This window comes from Eutrigla gurnardus (genome assembly GCF_963514095.1).
Source record: "Eutrigla gurnardus genome assembly, chromosome: 13".
NCBI lineage: Eukaryota > Metazoa > Chordata > Actinopteri > Perciformes > Triglidae > Eutrigla > Eutrigla gurnardus.
Window position 1 is genome coordinate 16,137,459 of NC_139936.1, and position 19,371 is coordinate 16,156,829.

Genomic DNA, 19,371 nt, shown 5'->3' on the forward strand with positions numbered 1-19,371 from the left:
TTTTACTTGAACTTAACTGGTTACTTTTTGACACTCTTTCAATTCTTTGATCACACTTTGCTTAAAGCATCTTAGTCAACTGTACTTGATCAGATGTAACCGACTTTATGGAGGAATGTTATGTTGATGAATCTGCGTCCTCTGAGAATATTCAATATTCTGCTTTTCTATCTCATCACAGCCCGTTTTACAGCTTTTTACAGCAATATTCGTGGCTCATGTTTTGTCCTTGAAACATGAATTATGAAAAGTCATACTCTATCCGTCTTTGTGTGCAGGTGTGTGAGACATGAGATAGAGCTTACCACACTGAGCTGCCACTGTGACCTTTAACTGTGATCGGCTCAGCTGTTTCACAGCAGCGAGACTGGTGATGTGATGGGATGTGTGTGTTTGTGTGTGTGTGTGTGTGTGTGTGTGTGTGTGTGTTTCTGTGTGTGAGTAAATCAACAGAGAAGCAAAGAGAGAAGAAAGATGTCACTCAAAATTATTAATAACTATTCACAGACATGTTCTACCCCATGTCTTTGTGGAAAGCTCCTTGATCGATGCGTCCTGTCTGCGCTGCTCACCTGCTCGCACAAACAGTCTTTATCATCGAGCCGTTGAATTGATTCTGATCCAAAACACGGTGCGAACCAACACGTTGTCACTCCTAATTCATCAAACAGTGACACATGGTCGGTGGCCCTCGGCTCCGAAACCATGACGCTCTGTGTCCCCCGCTGGTATCAGAGGCTGTCTCCATATATACAGTCTGTGGGAGTCGAATACTCCCCTCTTATACATACTATTATACTATTATACCACAAAGAGCAACGCACCAAATCAAACATACGGGAGGGTCCAGTACTCGGCCAATAAAAGCGTGACTGTGCTTCGGATCATTTGCAGTGATGAATCGCCCTCCGGCCGTTACACACACAGTATATCATCGTAATGCCAGACAGTCTAAATTATATTTATTGCCCTTTTGATTCTCGGTGAGCTTAATGAACACTTGCAGCAAAGCGTGTTAGGCGTCTGTGTGTCACGATAAAGGCTGCCGGGTTGTTGAGTGAGAGAGCAGGAGGCAGCAAAGGCGGGAGGAGGAGGAGGAGGATGATGAGAGGACAGGAGGGGGGAGACAAAGACGAGGTGACCCCCTGAACGCCGGGTCAGAGCGGGGTTATATGTTCGGTACGTGTGTGTCAGCGTGGCTGCAGAAAATATGTCAAGATGGCAAAAAAATTTGCTTGTGTGGGAGCCTCCATGTATGTGTGTGTGTGTGTGTGTGTGTGTGTGTGTGTGTGTGTGTGTGTGTGTGTGTGTGTGTGTGTGTTTGTGTCAGCCCACAGGGGCGAGCAGGTAAGCTTGTGTTAAGTGGGACGAGATGACTCGGCAGGATTCTCCATCGTTGTGGCGTCTTAATGAAACGGAGGAAGTGAGACGGGTCGATACCCTGAGCTGCTTTTAATCCAAACTGCAGACAAGACTGTGAACAAAACGCCATTCTTAAAGAGGAAGTCTGAGGTGTTTGTGAGTCGGACGGAAGTGTGCGTGTGCATATGTGTGTGTTAATGAGAAAAATAAAACTGATGTCCCCTTGATCACGAATGTACCATCATTCAAGTTGTTCATCAGACAATGACAACTAAACTAAAATGACAAGATATAATCTGATGAAAAACTACATTTGACTCATGACTGAGACTAAATTTAAAAATAGCTGACAAAGTGGACGGAAAACACATTTGCAATCACATTTTAAATGAAGTATAAAAATGACTAAAATGTGACTAAAAAGAATAATGTTCATCTACTCTACATCCACTCCGACATCCTCCCCACGCAGACTCCGACTTCAGTCATCGGACTTCCAGAGATTTCTCTGAGAATCTAATATTGCCACGGAGGGTTTATATTGCTGAAAGCCGTTGTGCCTGTTTATCGGAGGTAGAGGGCCGTGACGTAGCAGCAAAAACAACTTATCATGAATAGAAAAAGAAAGAAAATCAACCTGTGTCCACTCTTGGCTCCATTTCTACAACATCTAACTGGTTCTTCCATCTCGTATACAACTGGCTTCCAACTGCTCTCCTCCTCCCGGATACACCGGGGTCAGCCTGACGACAACAAGCCTCCTCCCTGCTCCAGTGTCCTTGATCCCACAGTGCTGGATTCGGCTCTCGGGGGTCGTGTCAGCTGACCTAGCGAGAAGGTAAATCTTCATCACCCTCATCCCGCTGACAGCTGTAAACATCCCGTGTCTGGTAGCCCCGCCTTGACACGGCTGTCTGTAGGGTCGTTAGCAGGAGAGGATGTTAAGGTCTGTACCGAGATACAGTGCTTGGTTATTAGTACTGCATGTGATAACTAGGAAAGTATTGCCATTTTTATTAGTATCGGTACTTTATGTATTTTAATAAGAACCTTCGTTGATGTACGTCGCAGGGCAACAAGGAAAAGCAGACCGGTTGCAAAAACATCACAACGCACAAATTGTGTTAACTTCCTGTGCCCAACTCCAAGATACGTCGGAGCAAATCAGCGATCATCTGAAGCTTAAACAAAATGTGAGGAAGCTGCATTTCCTGTAATGGTTCCAGGTCAAGCCTGAGTGATGGAAAACAGTATTTTCCATAAGGGGTCTCAACTTTTAAAACTCCACCGTATTGCCTTATTAATAAAAAAGAATCCATGAGGAAGTATTCATGAAATTGGGCAGATTTTTAAGGAGACACCAAGTCCTTCAGTCCTCTGTCGGTATCACTCAGGATGTGTTCAGGGACGCCACGGCTGTCGGTCACATGATCAATCATCGTAGTTGCGGGGGTAAAACGGAGGAAGAAAGGATTCAAGCTTAAAAATACACCTTCAGTCTGTGTAGACGGATTAAAATAGGATCTGTTCCTCGAGAGGCCCAAGACAGACGAGTGAAAAAGGCCTCCTGTGTTAACAGGATGAAAGGCCTGAACACATGATCAATGGAAGTGTAGAGTCACACCAGTGTCAGCCATTGTTTTCTGATGTTAGATGCCAAAACTTGTGACAGCTTCGTCTCGGCGGTTGCACACTGCTCTTTTAAGCCTCACTGCTGGGCTCGAGTTAAATCAGTTTCACTTTGACCCTGTTAGTGATTTTCAATGCACTTCCAACTGGGCTGCACAATAAATCAAATATTAAATCACAATTTCGGCTCCGCGAGATTAAATGAACGCGATCGACAGATATATTGACGATTAAAATGCTCCACTCAGAGAAAAAACTGCATATCAAATGAAGCATTTCCTAAACTAACTCCGGGCCACCAGAGGGGCGATCGAGACTTTAAGGAGCCGTGTGTGTGTGTGTGTGTGTGTGTGTGTGTGTGTGTGTGTGTGTGTGTGTTTGTGGCACAAACACACACACACACACACACACACACACACACACACACACACACACACACACACACACACACACACACACACACAGAGCAGAATCAGTGGAAGAGTTTCCTGCAGGTTGTGGCTGCGGTCCAGAGTTAGAGGAGTTATATGCTGAATGGGCTTTTAGAACACAGAGTAGGTGGAAATGCACTGAATCCAGGTGAAGAAGAAACTCACTGCAACTCATTTTGATGCAAATATTTGCTTTTTTAGTAGGAATGTAGCAAAAATATGAAAATAACCGCAAAGCTTGCTTTATTTAATTTGGGATAAAAACATTTTAGTGCAATTTTATTTTGGGTCTAGGAGATCCACAGTGAATACGTTTTGTACATTAGCAGGAATGTAGCGCAACATGGAAGTGAAAGCAAAAATTTTAATGTGACAAAAATCGGAATGAAGAATTGTGATCTCAATATTGATTAAACATCATTTTGTCCTTAACTACTAGCGAGATGACAGCCGTCCACAACACAATATTTATTTCCCACTATGGCAAAGGCCTAAACCTAACCAACCCAAACCAACGAAGGCAAAGGATACTAGCCAATCAGAGGCAGACTAGGGTGGGTCTTGCCTTTGCCATCACAGGATTCATCATTTGGCATCAGCAACATAACCTGAAAGTGACCTGTGATGGCCGAATCCAAAGCCAAGAATGAAAATATTCCTTCACAAAACTCCAGGTGACATCACAGATACTGATAATGTCTGTGTGTAAATACCCCCCCCCCCCCATCCTGCTGCCGATTATCATTCACTGGCAGCACTCTGCTATGAGGTATACCTGTGAGTGCAGCTGCATCACCGTGGGGTGCAGGGGCGTGTAAATGGATAGTAGATACTGTAGCCTGTGGGTCACCTAAGGGTGCCATCTATCCACACGGCCAAATGGATCAATCGATAGAGGAACATTAATCTGTAGAAGCACTCGCCTATAGCCCCGACAGGACAGGACTGATTAGAATAAGAAATATGGACCCACCCACCGCTGGCTAATACAAGCGCTCTGCCACAAGCAGACACACACACACACACACACACACACACACACAGAATCAAAGCGACACCCTCCTCCTCCTCCCGTCTCCCTTCTCCAGTGTAGGGTGTCACCGTGCTGACACAAACACTCTTCACTGCGCAGAGCGACAGAAAAACACTCTTACTGTCTCGGCCTCCACAATCAGGATTTCCTGGGGCAAATATCTACAACTCACTTGCCCAATCGGGGCGAGGACTAACAAAAAAATAGACCCATCGATGTGTTTGAAGTAGCCAAACAGCGAGCCACCTCACTCACTTCTCATCTCCGTTGAAAGTCCCAAATGCACAGCCGTTTTGCAAAGTTTATCAGCTGAGTTAACATTTTAATTATCGTGAAAAGATTTGCATTTGCATGGTTTCATCAGGTTTTTAAATGCTTAGCATTTAAATATTGTTGGTTCGCTGTCAAACCGACAACTTGTCTTGGGTCTAAATGAGGGTCTGAGTCCATTCTGACAAATGTGTAAAATGTGTACAAATATGGAAACATTAAAAGGCTGTGAACGTAAGTGGGCCCAGTAGAGTACTTTCTTTTCAAAACTTCACATGAACACACCTCACGCTGCGGTATGAATGTTTTCAACATGTGTGGAGTATTGTGGTGGTGGTATATGCCAGCTGGTTCTCAGTCAGCACACTGACTAGCAGTAAGTAGCTGGTGGTCCTGGACTGTGTGAGTCGGTCTTCAGACACTTGTGGTGATCCATGAGAAGCTGCCGGAGACGCGACTCATTAACTCATGTGCTGCTAATGGCTTGGGAACCGACAGTTACCTCAACTCAGGATCTTAATGACTTGGCAGATAAAAAAGGTGCGATACTCTTACAATTTTAACTATTGATCATGTGTTCTCTTATTTCCTAAAGTAAAGTAAAGCCAGTGTTATTCTTTATGTGTCTTATTCTCAACAAGTCCACGTACTGACTGAATTATATCTTATTCCTCTGTGCTATTATTCCTTTATCCAAAATCTAGTAAAAAGAGTATTTTTATTGCCTTTTTCCACCTCCATCCCCATAATCCCCATCATCCCCCCTAGCTTTATGCATTCCACGATTTCCTCTTTTCATCCGTTGTGTCGGAGGGGAGGCAACTTTCCATTTATAAAAGTGTCAGAGACCCATTTATTCATGCACCGTCATGGCTATGGAATACAAAAGAGGACCCAGATGCAGACGAGGAGGCAGGCAAGTTCAAATTAAACAAGAAGCGAGTTATAATGAGAAAAAAGTGCTTAAAACTGACAGGGAACAAAAATGTGACAAAGCAGGCTGAGGGGAATACAAAGTACAGGAGGGAAAACAAAAACTCAGCTGAGGCCAAACCGCTCCGGCATGAAGAACCAGGGAGGAAATCCAACAAGGAAGAAAAGCAGATATCAGAGAGGATCATGGGTAAAGGACTAAGACAGGGAACTCCTATCTCAAGATCATGACATATACATCGGGTCAGGGACTTTGTTCCCGGAAAAGATTTTGTTTTTTAAATCTGTCACCTACAGCCGAGGAGATAAGCATGGAGAAAGTAAATAACAACTAAAAGTATGACTATTAGGCGACCCTTATTAACCGATAATTAACCGTCTGTATAAGCAGCTTGGAGTCGAGCTGAGACGGCATTACGATTGTATCTGCAGCTTCCGTACCGCAACTTGTTTACGAGTGAAACGTATGATTAAACGAGTGGGACGTAACGACGGAAGGAATTTGATTTGATCGTTGAAAAGATGAACTCATGACCTTCTCTCGTTCTGTTGCAGATTGATTGTTGGATGAGTGTCACTACACTACATTTTACATTTCCTTTTTTAGATTTTTTTTTGTCATATATTAAATTTAAATAGGTTCACCCAGCTGCAGGGTGACGTGGAAACAACTCCATCCAGCTGTGGCTCACTGAGGCCGGGATGACCTTCAAGGTCGACCAGTGATATTCTCCAAGTTCTTTCTTTCTTTTTAAATGTTTAACTGATTAACTGGTCATTTTTTATTGTCATTAAGTGTTTAAATAGTTAATTGTTAACATCCAAGCTCTCGCTGCACTGGCTGAGTCAAAGAGCCCCTGCTGTGTCGGCTCCATCGGGTTCAGGTCAGCAAGGTTTCAACAAGTACATAGTTGTCCAGCTGAAACTAGCAGCCAGCTGGGGATCTGGACAAATATAAACCAGGGGGGTTAAATATAGACTTTATAAAGAGTGGAGCTTCTCCCCCAGGAAAGCTTCAGACACATAATCCTGCATTCTGTTGTAAATGTTTTTATTAATGTAAAGGAAAACACTAAATTCAGGTACCAGGTGATGATTCATATTCTAAAAGTATATTGAAATGTGATGCAGTGAAGTTCTCATGTATTCTGTAACGCTTTCAAATATTTAATCCGCTGTAGATCAACTTTAATGCTTTCTCTTCTCAACGCACACATAGGCATGATTCACTCGCCCCTTATCTTTTGTATAGGGAATTAAACTCTTTAAATGTTCATGTGCTACTTATTCACCTCAATGACACATTAATCTCTTCTAATTAATTCATTAATAACACCTGAACTTTAATTACTTTATGTGTTTGGTAATGATAACGAAGTAGTCGCGCTGATGGTGAACCGGGGGTCACGTTGTCTACCACATTCACCGCCCTGCTACCAAAAATACTCCGCCGCTGAAAATAGTCCCCCAAAACTGCACCATTTCCTCCTGCTTGCGTTTCATCAAAAAAACTGCAGTGTCAGCTAAAAGCTTATTTGTTATATTGTATGTTTTATGCAGAAACCTTCAAAGGTGTCCAGTTTACTACATCATTTTCTCCATTTTTACTTTCGGGAGTTTACCTTGCCATAATACGGATGCAGTCTATCAGATTGATGAATTTGCTCATCAAGGTGATGCGAAGAATTACATATTATAACTAAGATGCAGGTGCACTCACTTCACACTTGCCTTTGCTATCTGTACCCTCTAAGTATTTGCCGGCAGGTGACCTTGCCACACCTTGTAGCTTCGGCTGAATCGATGCCTCTGGGCTGTGTTACAGTAACGACTCCCAGATAAAGATGCAGGACTGACGATGTGGATGTGTTTCTCCAGCTGTGTGTGGACAGAGAGGCTGCCGTGGTGTTTGATTGGTTCATCAGCGACAGATCCGCAGCCGCCCCCCCCTCCTCCTCGCCGACACCCAGCACTGAATCTAATACTGGACAGTCCTGGGACAAATCCATCAATCGAACACACACACACACTCTCTCTCTCTCTCTCTCTCTCTCTCTCTCTCTCTCTCTCTCTCTCTCTCTCTATGAGTAACATTAAATCACGCTCAAAAATCTATCTCCGTCCGTCTGTCTAGTCCCTGATGCTCAAACACACAGAAATGTGTGTGTGTGAATATCAGTAAAGAAATCTTGTCTCTTCTCGTCACCATGATTACACACACACCCACACACACTCACACCCTTGCACGCTGCATATGTTGTTACACGCTGTGATACTGCTGACAGAGCACTGAATTATAATCAGTCTTGTTAAGTAACGCACACACAGGTAAAATTAATATCCACTTTATGAGCAAACATGGCATTGCATCCTTTGACTGCATGCACAAAATGAGCTGCATGACTGGCATTCATTTCTAAACAAAAAGTGAGGAATTCACGCCCTGCGAATCAAATGAAAGTGATTCAACTTTACTTGAAAACTCATCCGGCGAGACATTTTTTGCCCCAGAATGCACTGGTGCGTCAACCAGACCGCTGTCCTTCTGCAGAGAATGTTATATCCTTAAGTCCAATATTTATTTATATATTAAAACATGAACATGTACAATGATTCAACTTAATTTAGTTTTGAACTGGACTGAGATTGAAGTTTGTTTAAAGGACTAGTTGGATATTTCTTCTAAAATAAAGAGTAAATTCCTCCATGGCAGCAGCTCTGCAACTTAGACACAGCTGTGCTTTGAGCTAAATGCTAACAGCTAAATGCTATGCTAGCATGTTTACTATAAAGAATGTAAATATGCTGATGATATCTCCATGCTGATGAAAAATGTTGCCACATTCATGAGTCCCTCCACCTCACCCACCACTGCTGCGGAGAAGGACAAGCAACCGAGCTAACTAGCTAACAAGCTAGCCATTCGTCTTCAGACAGCATACAGTCTCTTTCTGGCAAACTGCAACCACTAACCCCATGCATGCATGTGTTGTCACCATAATAACTATCTTAATTTTCTTTTGTACGAGTCTGGACCAAAGTGGTGGATCTGTCAACATTGGTGACATTTGCGTTTATAAGCACAGAGACTGTGTGAAGGCTCTCCACAAATCAGCAACCAAACCCAGTGCAAGATCAGGTGGGCTCCAAATGACTATTATATGTGACATTAGCTAGTTAATAATATCCAAGGGGTTTATATCGCTGGAAGGTGTATTTTTCACATTTGATGGAGCTATGGAACTGCCAGGTTTCTCCCTGTTTGCAGTATTTTTGACAAGCATCTCAGTACTGGATGGACGTAGAGGAAACTGATAATCTTGTCAGGATGAAGGTCTATTTAACGCTCCTGTGTTACACTTGTACTCCCATTTCAAAGGTTATAACTTTGTTTTCACGTTTCCATCAGCTCGTTAAGAGGCTGGATGTTTTGGCCAATACAAGAACACTCAAAGTCGCCACTATGAACCAAACATAAACCCAGCACAGCCTCTCTCTCTCAACACACCAGCTGTCACTCAACCTATCAAACTACTACTAAACAGCTGAGCAAGTCAAACTTTGACAAAACATGACAACACAGCAAACTCTTGACAAACACACACACCAGAGTATCCACAGCATCATGAAATCAAGAGTGTACGTGTGTCCCAATCAGCACCCAGAGGCCCCCCCGAGCCCCCCGTGCTGCCACCGCTGCTGCTGCCTTGCTCGAAAGCACAGCAGCAAGGTTGCGGGAGTGGAGGAGGTCTGACTCTACCTTGCCCTCGGTCCAGCAGAAGCAGACGTTGCTGGAGGTGCTCAGGATATCCGTAATGAAGGAGGAGATGCCGAGACGCATGGTGATGGATGACAGCGATGCCGGAGAGATGTACGGATAAAAAAAAGGAGGAGAGAGATAGAGAAAGATGCGGGAGCTGTTGACAGAGCGGAGACCAAGCAAGACTGAGGAAGGGGGGGAGAGAGAGAGAGAGAGAGAGTGAGAGAGAGAGAGAGAGAGAGAGAGAGAGAGAGAGAGGGAGAGAGAGAGACTGGGAGGGAGGAGGAACGAGGGGAGAGATGGAGGGAGAGAGGGAGGAGGATGGCTGCACTGCTACTGCTGCTGCATGCAAGACCTCTGTGTGTACGTGTGTGTGTGTGTGTGTGTGTGTGTGTGTGTGTGTGTGTGTGTGTGTGTGTGTGTGTGTAGGTGTGTAGGTGTGTAGGTGTGTGTGAGTATGTATGTGTGTGTGTGTGTGCGCGCATCTATTGCTCAGCTTTAGGATGACAAAGCAAACAGGTATACATTAAGATGAAAATCTGCCAATGCTTTTATTCTGCCTTTCACACAAATATGAGACGGGGACAAAATGAAGAGGTCAACCTAAAACACATATAGCATGTAAAAAACATAAGATTTCAAACTAAATCATCATAAAAACTGGCCACTTGGTCGGTGCCCCTAAGCTTCAAACTATCAGTTTTCAGTTGTCTCTTTTCAAAATAAACTTCATAACACAGATTTACTTAGTTTTTAGGCTTGAGTATGCAACTACACTACTTTTAAGTACATATCTTACATTACTGACATATGTACAGATATATACTGGACATATTTAATGGAGAATTTTTGTGCGTCAAATATCATGACTGGAATTTATGAACGGGAAAAAACGGGCACTACAAACAGGCATTGGCGGTGTTTTGTGTTGATTTGCGACCGTGTTAACTGGTGACTCAGAGAGAGACAACACTAATTTATGTCTCTGGGTCCCATCAGATAGCTAGGTTTAATTTACGACTGTCATCTTACTCCTGTACCTAAACATTCCTTACACACGTATATATACACGTATAATTGTCATGACTTCAGCTGTAAAAGGTTCTATAATAAGATCACATGACTTCCTCAGACAGAGGACAATCTCTTTCCAGCAGAGTACCATGTTCCTCAGACTCGGATGTGCTGACTCTGATCTCTGCCACTTCACACTCGACTGCGAAGTGTCCCAGTGAGCACGCGGGAAGGTCACGGTCCGAAGAGGCCAGCAGAACCACATCATCTGCAAAAAAGCAGAGATGCGATCCTCAGGCCTTCCCCCGATACCCAACACTCTCCACGTCTCCGCCGGGCTGAGAGGATTCTGTCTGTGAAAATCCCAAAGAATCTGTGATGGGGCCAAAACCCTGGCAGAGTGTAATGTCCCCTGGGAACGGGATCAACGTCCTGCCAAGAGTGCACCCCCCCCCCCCTCACGGTTATAAACAAGGGCAGGATGGTTCACAGTTACCCCGATTTTAATTAAATAACAAATGGCCGGGAATGGGGGTTTGCAAAGTGACAGGGACATCTCCCTGTAATACTCAGAGGAAAGTAATGCCACACACACACACACACACACACACACACACATATTAATATGTGCATTTTCTATGCACTCATGATTATAAATTCAGCCGTTTGAACCCATTCATTATTCAGACATTACTACTCTGAATCAGTTATGTCATGTGCCCACCACATTATGGAAGAACACACACACACACACACACACACACACACACACACACACACACACACACACACAAACCAAACACGCACAAACATGGTCTGAGACAACATTTGAACTCCTGATTGACATTTCCCACAATGCCTTTCAGCAGTCCGTCAGACGGGGCGTGAATTTGTTTGCTTTCAATCAATGGTGGGTGTCTGAGTGTTTATAAATAGCCGACTGGCACGTTAACGTGAAAATAGTAACAACAAGATTGTTTCTGCCGCACTATCGGCTACACATGCATACACACACACACACACGCACACACACACACACACACACACACACACACACAGGGAGAGAGACAGAAAAAGAGCTTCCTACACGAGCATCAGTCACGTCTATAGCTGCTCCTTTTTCACAGTAAAAACCAAGGTGCCATTGCTTCATTTCTTCATTAAGCTGGGAGGGGAGACGATGACGACGACACAAGCCCCCTTTAGATTTGCAGGTCATAATTTAAACAGATTGTAATTTACTTATTGTCGAATGAGGGGAAAAATCAGACCTCTGGATTTTTTTCCCTACAGGATCCCAACAGACAAAATGTTGCATTTACATGAAAGTAACAAGCGCTAAAGAGAAGAGAGCGCTTCATTTACAAACCGATAACGTGATTGTCAATGCTAATTCACCTCATAAGATGTATAGATCTGAAAGATATGGGAAATAATCTATTAACTAAATAGTCATAGTGAGATACCTGCACAGCATATAAGTACCAAGTCAACAGACCTTCAGGGACCTTGAAAGTTTCACTGCAAATGCATCACCAAGCAGTGTAAAGTGATATCAGCAGCAGGGTCTAAAGGGAGGTGCTGCAGTAACTTTCATACATGGTGCATTTCATGGCAGCCAGTAAGCATGCATGGAGCTTGCAGAAGCACAAACATGGAAGTGGTTGAACGGCTGGAGCGGCCGTTAAACATTAATGTCTGCTTTTGATTTGGAGGCCTGCAGGGAGCTCAGACATCATTAACATAAATGGATTCTCTTTGATTTCTCACTGATTTCTTGACCACCCCACCCTGGCCTGTGTTTCATGCACTCACACACATACTCACAATGGAAATCCTCACACACACACATGCATAACAACAACAACAACAACAACAACAACAACAACAACAACAACAACAACAACAACAACAACAACAACAACAACAACAACAACTCACCGTGGAGGTTTCCAGAGTTTGCGCGGCGGAGGGATCAGCTCTCTCTTGTTGAGGGGGGCGACTCCGAGAGCCACCTGCATGATGGTGATGAACTTCTTGTACTTCATGGTACTGCTCATCGGTACTCTAGCGTCAATCCCGGCACCAGTCAGTCAAACCGTCGCCATGACAACGCCTCCGCTTGCCTCCCCTTCCTGTCAGTAGGTGTTTGCGGTCACGGGCGCTGAGGAGTGGAAGCTGAGCGCTGCAGACGGAGGAGATGGAGCAGCGGTGAGGGGAGGAAAAGACAAAACAGCCGTGTACCGATTTGTGTCGAAGCATCGCTGTTACATAATTCACACAGAAAATCCACCACAGGAGGATAATAGTGGCACTAAGCCTCCGGGCGCTTACAGTCCTAATCCGCCACATCCAACCCCTCTTCCTTTTCTTTTTTTTTTTTTTTTTTTTTTTTTTTCCTTTGGTCAGTGGTCACATTACATACAACCAATACAAATATTCATATGAGCACAAAAAACACCTTTCTCCTTAACCAAGCACATTTGCTGTGAATATTTAGAGGATGAACCCAACTTTTTCTTAGTAGTACTTTCTCTAGAGTCAACCATAAAATCTACATACAATGTTTTAAGTAGATTTAAACACAGTATAAGTAACTTTTTACAAAGCATTGTAGATATGGGCGTCACAATTGTCACCCAAAGGTGTGAGTGGATGTTATGGATATTAATAGTGATAGTCCACTTAAGAAAAAATAAATCATCCTCATCCCAACGATTTATGGCTCCTTTTCATGAGTGTACAACGAGAGAAAAGCCTGGAGGAAATGTACAGAAAGAAATGGAGCTCCCGCTGTTCTGAGATCAGTCAGTGAGTCTGAGCTGTCTCTCTCTCTCACACACACACACACACACACACACACACACACACACACACACACACACACACACACACACACACACACACACACACACACACACACACACACACACACACACACACACACACACACACAACAATGTAGTGGTCAGATTCTCATGCATAAGACTGCTGAACGACCCTCTGTGAATATTCATTTTAGCTGTGTTATTACTGTATATAATCCACATAAATCACTGTCTAGTACTTTCAATTTTCTTTTTTGTGGTCTGTGGATAATTTGTTCATTTATTTTCTTCCCTTTGAGGTTTCTTGTTATTGTATAATCTCCTGAGGGATGGGCCGTTTAAATGGCATTACATGAAAAGTATAAAAAAATAATAATCCTTCATTCACTACCCACACGTTTGACAAAAAAAAAGGGATTAAACGAGTGCATTTTCTCATGTGACTTCGGTGGAAGGTGCTGTGAGTGTGTTGCTGATGGAAACCTGGTGGTAGGATGAAACGCCAGATTCCCTGGATGAGCAAACATCCTACTGGACAAGAGCTTTGTCCTGTTATTCCTGCCGGATTAATGAAAACAGGGATATCAGTCATGCATTTATGAGCAAAGGGATTCATGGGAACACACAAACACACGCACACTACCACACACACGTGAGCACGTGATCTGTGGTATGATCCTGATTGTGTCACGGTTGCATCATAATCCTCTTTGACCCGATTCATCGGTCGCCACAGCATCATCATAGTTTGATCCACTCCCGACAGCCATAGTCATCCATGGGAAACTGAGTACATAATGTCAGATCAGGAGGAACCTGAAACACACAGAGCATACGAAGAAGGAAAATGTCACTTTAAAAAAAAAAAAAAAAACGGATCATTTAATGACCGGTCTGGGTAACAATCCCACCTACCGCTGTATGTTCAACAGCCAGAGTTGTGGGATTATTATTATGATGCCAAATAGTGCCACAAGGTGGAGCCTCTGCTTCCACTCTGACCAACGTCCACCAGAGAGAAGGGAGGCGGTGAGCGGTGAGTCAATATAGTGTCGATGCCTACAAGGAGAAGCTTGGATTACAACACACACAGAGGGAAAGCAACTCAATTCTCTGCTCAGGTAGACATCACTATACTTTACATAGCAAATAGTTGTTTAATGCATGTCATGTTGCATATTTTATGCTCATTTTATGGCTCATACTTTTATTTGGATTTCTAATAGAACAAAAAACATTTATTCTAATGGGCCTGCATCAAGGGGGGAGGGGGTCTTATTTGTTTGTGTTGGTAGGCTCTCCACATACCCCAACATAAGGCCGTCGTAAGTCAGCTGATGTTGCCATGACATCCCACTTCTACTGGCCGGTTCTTTGCTCTCCAGCCTCTCTGTTCTTCCTCTGCTGCAAGCTCCGTGTGATCCAGTCTCTCTCTTTCAGGCTTCCTGCACAACATTGTGGGACCGTGAGCTCCACAAATACACCACATGCTGAGAGGTGGAACAGAGATGATCAGGCCTCAAGTCGCTGAGTCGCTGGCTGTGTCCACCAGCATCTGCAACCCGGCTGCCCAAACATTCCCCTTTGTCTTTGTATTCCTTCCTTAACACGGGCGATTGGCACAGCTGGGTCGGTCGTTCCCCTGATTCCAGTCTCTGCCGGACTCAGGAGAGACTGACTTTACACCCAGGGAGGATGTGCTGGTGTGGCTGGTGATGAACACGGAGGGCTTGATGGATCATCTTCTGCCCGACTTTGACGTATAATTTATATGGAGACTGAATGTGGCCGATTTGTTGTCTCAAATGAATGTAATCAAATCACAACGAAATACACATGTACATTAATTTATTATAAAATATAAGATAATAGAACAGCTCACACATACAGATCTATTAAGGGCTCATATGGATACGTTGTTGTGGAGTTGTACATATATATATACTCTGTCTTTGGCTCATATGACGTAACAGTGGTTTCATGAGTTAATGCAGTCGTACTGTAGGTCGGCATTAGCCTGTGTGGGACCTCAGGAGTAGCGAAGGTTGGTCAAGTCCATGTTTTTGTTGTAGATGATAGAAAACTCTTTAGAAAGCAGCTGGTGGAGGCTCATGCCATCATGAGCGTAGATCCAGCGTTCGCCTGTCCAGTCGTAGCGCTTCGGTCCACTGCAAACAGAAGAGCAAGGCCATTAGCAGAGATCTTGTCATGTCAGTGTTCTCTTCTTACAGTTACTTCTCTGGGTGTCACACTCAAACATCTGGTTCGTGTGTCCTGGATAAGGGCTCACCTGGTGGGAGAGGAAAGCCAGATCTGTTTGTTTGGCGTCTGTTTGTTGATGACATAGGTGCCATGCTCCCTGTCCACCTTCACCGTCAACACACCACTCTGCACAGGAACCAAAGGGCAGGTACACATTAACACATTACATTTAACAAACCTAAATGTAACAAATCCATTCACCGTTACCAAAAGGCATTTCTGTAAACGATGAGATTGAGTGAGGAGTTGCCCAGGCCTTACGCAATACAGCGAGTACATCCGATTTATCTCCCACCACCGTCTATTTTATATATTTAACATCGTTCACATCTAACACCAACCAGCACCTCTAATAATCATTATGAGCCATGCTAGCTGTTTCCAGTCTTTATGCTACGCTATATGTACACAAACAAAAATCTGCAAGTGGATTTTAAGGGGAGGAACGTGCTAAAACTATTCCTTTTAGCTTGCCAATACCACTTTGGAACAGGCAGGATACTCTTGACGATGTAGGACTGCACTTAAAAGGTTTGAAACAAAAAGCTGGAGGAAGTGAAGAGTTTGTCCTGATTATTCCACAAAGATTTACTCCAGCGCCTCTCCGACACTCCACAGTGTGCAGCATCACTCCTGCCTCTTATTTCCCAAAGCAAGTTACAGCTCTCTTGGTTCTGCTCTGTGAGAGAGAGTGTGTGTGTGTGTGTGTGTGAGAGTGTGTGTGTGTGTTGTTTATGGCCCCATATGTCACTGCAGCTAGTTGAAAAAAAGGGGTCAGCTGCCAAGACTGAAACACTGGCCAATCAGTCAGAGCCAGCAGAGACAGCCGCTGTCCAACCAAAATGATCTCAGACACAGACACACACACACACTATATTAATCACTCTCTTATGGACCCCTGACAGGACGGAAGATGTTACAGGAGAGAGGAAGGAAAAAATAAAAAGAGACACATAGCAGCAGTCATGTGGATGTTTGGAGTGAACGTCCCAGAGCAAATCTAACAGTGCAAGGACAGACCCGCTGCAGGCAGGCAGGCAGGCAGACAGGCAGACAGACAGACAGACAGACTGGATGGTGCAGTGTGACATTAACGGCGGGATACAGGAACTGCACCTTTCCTACTACATGTGCACAAACTCTTTCTGACAATGTTGATCAGTCGGCGAGACAGCTTCCACATCAATGGCAGCTGTGTGACAGCACAGAGCATCGATAGAGGCGGGGGGGACACACGGGGAGCCCATTACAGTTCACCCTTTGGTGATATCATGTCAATATGAGCAGCAGATGACACCCTCTGAAATAGCATCAGCTTGTAGGAACACATCGTTTTTCTGATCTGTCCATTTGTGGGACGACTGAAGGATTCATTTCTAGTAAGAAATTAATGAATCGAGATACAGATGCTTAATTAGATTATTTTTTTCCCCTTGATTGATAGCTGACCACCATTATGACATGACGAGAAGAATGTTCATAACTAAAGAAATTAATTCCCATACTGGAAAGAAAGCTAAAGCTGCTCTGGCTTCTCTTTTCTTCCTGGGTCCTCTCTATCTGTCCCTCCATCCTGAAAATGAATCCTCCTCTCTGATAGGTCGGCGTGGGTCACTCCGTTTCTGTGTAACTCCAGGATTTATAACTGTTAAGCTTCCTGCCGGATAAACCCGAGCCGTCTGCCAGCGAGAACAGCAGACTCTAAGTGTGTCGATTCTACTGGGCAAGAAATCAATAAGGCAACAGAGCGCAGCAGCAGAACAACGGGCTGCGTCTGAAACAGCTTTATAGAGCATGGAGGGCTTACAGGCGGCACACAGCCTCTCCACACACATTCATCACACTTCCCTCTGGCTGTTGGAAGTCTCGACTTTAAGCACTGTATTATATTTTGGGTTTCAAGGCTCCTGACAAACTTTTTTAATATCCACATGAACACACTCTAGGATTACCTGCATAACCTGGTTTCTCCGATCGCATATTAAAAACCCACAAACCTTTTACTGTACGGTCTCCAGTGATTTTCCTCATCAGCAACAGGTTTTGGAGAGTATTACTACATAGTCATGAAGATTTTAGTGACTCCAAAGGGGGATTTGGAAAATGATAAACTGCCTTAAATTAGGTCAAACTTATTGTTCTTTTTTTAAATTTATTTTTTTTACAGTTATTATTACTCATCTTCCCCATTAACATGGTGTAAACTACAATTACTGCCTCAAGGTTGTACGTCTCCTCCAACCAGTTAAGTTGCAGTCAACATTGTGTCTGTCCAAAATGTTGTCACTTCCAGATATCGACGTCACCAAAAAGGGACGCAGGTACACATGGATGAATTAGAGACGGACAAAAAAAGAACTACAATGATGGTGACGGTGAACAGGAAATAGACTGACTTACAGAGAAGACGACGTCGTAGTCCGCTCCAGTGAAAGCTTCATCCATCAGGTCTTCAAAATAATCAGTCAGAGCATCCAAAGTCTCCTCTGCCAGCTTCTCGTACACTATTTCAGACAGCTCGCTTTGTAGACGGTGACACAATGTTACGTGTTAGTTTTTAGTTATAAGCGTCCCGGCGATGCTTAGGGAAAGAATCTGTGGTTTACCTCATCTGCACAGAGTTGGATTCCTCCAGCCTCAGCGGGGTCACGTGGATGTTCCTCCTCCACCTATCAACAGCGACTCTGCTCTTAAACCACTGAGAGGGGAAAACTGAGGTCAGAAACTACAACAAAAAGGGCCCATCAGTCAGTGATACACTCTATTTTCTACATTTCTCTGGTTGGAGAGGAGGGAGTTCATTTGGTAGAGACATTTTGGGGGTGTGTGCTTGAGAGGGAGGCGAGCGGATGAGAGCACATTTTGGAGGTGCTAGTTTGTGGTTATTTTTGGCGTTGGCTACGGCCCACAGTGTAAAAGACTTAATAAAGAACGGCGACCCCCAACTACACTCTCGTAGCCTTTATTTGAGCGACGCTACAGTATGAATGATTACACTCAATTATAATATAACCGTATAGCGTACTCCAATACCATCTCGAGGTTAATATAGTCTTGTGGTAAACTCCACATGTGGCCGAATGTTAGGCGACGTGATGCGCGTCATTTCGGAAAACTGTCAAACTTATGAAAGGAGTCTGGAAGGAGACATAAACAACGTACCTTGTTTTGAGGTTGACGGACGACATGTAGCGGGTACGTGGTCACCGGACGGACCGCCGTGAGGTGAGATAAGCTCCTGAGCTGTAATGTAAATATAATATATATTAATATGCGAGTTATCTCAAGTGTTAGCGAGCTACGTCATATGATGCAACTAGCTAGCCACGTTGAATGACGCTGTTAGCTAACATTGGCTACATAACAACTGCGCAGTGTGACGTTGCTACCTGGTTGAACAGGTTCCTGGTGATCTGTGGCGTCAACATGTTGAGTTGGTTGTTCGCGACGTGACACATCACATGCGAATAAAAACACGGCGTTTTAGTGAAGAGAAGCATAGTAGCAGGTCCCGCCGCTGTCCTGCGTCGTCTTCTTCGTGTTTGTTGTTGGTAGGCTGGTAGGCATACTAACGTTCGATGTTCACACCGCCACCTACTGGATGGGGGTGTGTACGTTCACAATCTTCTTCTTTCTTTTTAATTGCGGTTGGCAAACTAGTTTACAGGTGCATTACCGCAACTTACTGGATTGGAGTGTGATTAACAGGAAAATAAATACATACAAATAAATACATAAATAACAAAATCATTAAAAATAATTATAATTATAGTAATAATACAATTATTAATATTAACACTAATTCTGAACTAAATGTAGTACATTACACTAAATTATCTGCATTATTTC

The 19,371-nt window shown here is 43.8% G+C and overlaps 1 protein-coding gene and 1 long non-coding RNA gene across 2 annotated transcripts in view; both read right to left on the reverse strand.

Moving 5' to 3' along the window:
• LOC311023263 overlaps nucleotides 1–14,014 on the reverse strand; it is a 19,495-nt gene extending 5,481 nt beyond the window's left edge. The window contains exons 1-3 of the long non-coding RNA XR_014598204.1: nucleotides 13,913–14,014; nucleotides 13,744–13,818; nucleotides 12,374–12,617 (exon numbers count right to left, since the gene is read on the reverse strand). This is a non-coding gene — a long non-coding RNA (uncharacterized lncRNA). The remainder of the gene's footprint in view (nucleotides 1–12,373; nucleotides 12,618–13,743; nucleotides 13,819–13,912) is intronic.
• A 1,079-nt stretch (nucleotides 14,015–15,093) lies between these two features.
• On the reverse strand, nucleotides 15,094–19,096 carry fxn (frataxin). Its single transcript, XM_084024915.1, has 6 exons — nucleotides 18,912–19,096; nucleotides 18,685–18,765; nucleotides 18,129–18,220; nucleotides 17,923–18,043; nucleotides 15,551–15,648; nucleotides 15,094–15,428 (listed from the first exon to the last, which is right to left on the reverse strand). Exons 1-6 carry the CDS (start codon nucleotides 19,020–19,022, stop codon nucleotides 15,290–15,292), a joined length of 642 nt encoding a protein of 213 aa, XP_083881041.1. The 5' UTR covers nucleotides 19,023–19,096; the 3' UTR covers nucleotides 15,094–15,289.
• Nucleotides 19,097–19,371: the final 275 nt, after the last annotated feature.

Bases quoted from the DNA above. Each gene is read 5' to 3' on its own strand.
- fxn (XM_084024915.1), bottom strand. From the start codon at position 19,022: ATGCTTCTCTTCACTAAAACGCCGTGTTTTTATTCGCATGTGATGTGT. The intron at 15,649-17,922 runs GTAAGTCAGTCT...GTTCCTGTGCAG, and splicing joins ACTACGACGTCGTCTTCTCT to AGTGGTGTGTTGACGGTGAA. The intron at 15,429-15,550 runs GTGAGCCCTTAT...TTCTGTTTGCAG, and splicing joins TGGCTTTCCTCTCCCACCAG to TGGACCGAAGCGCTACGACT.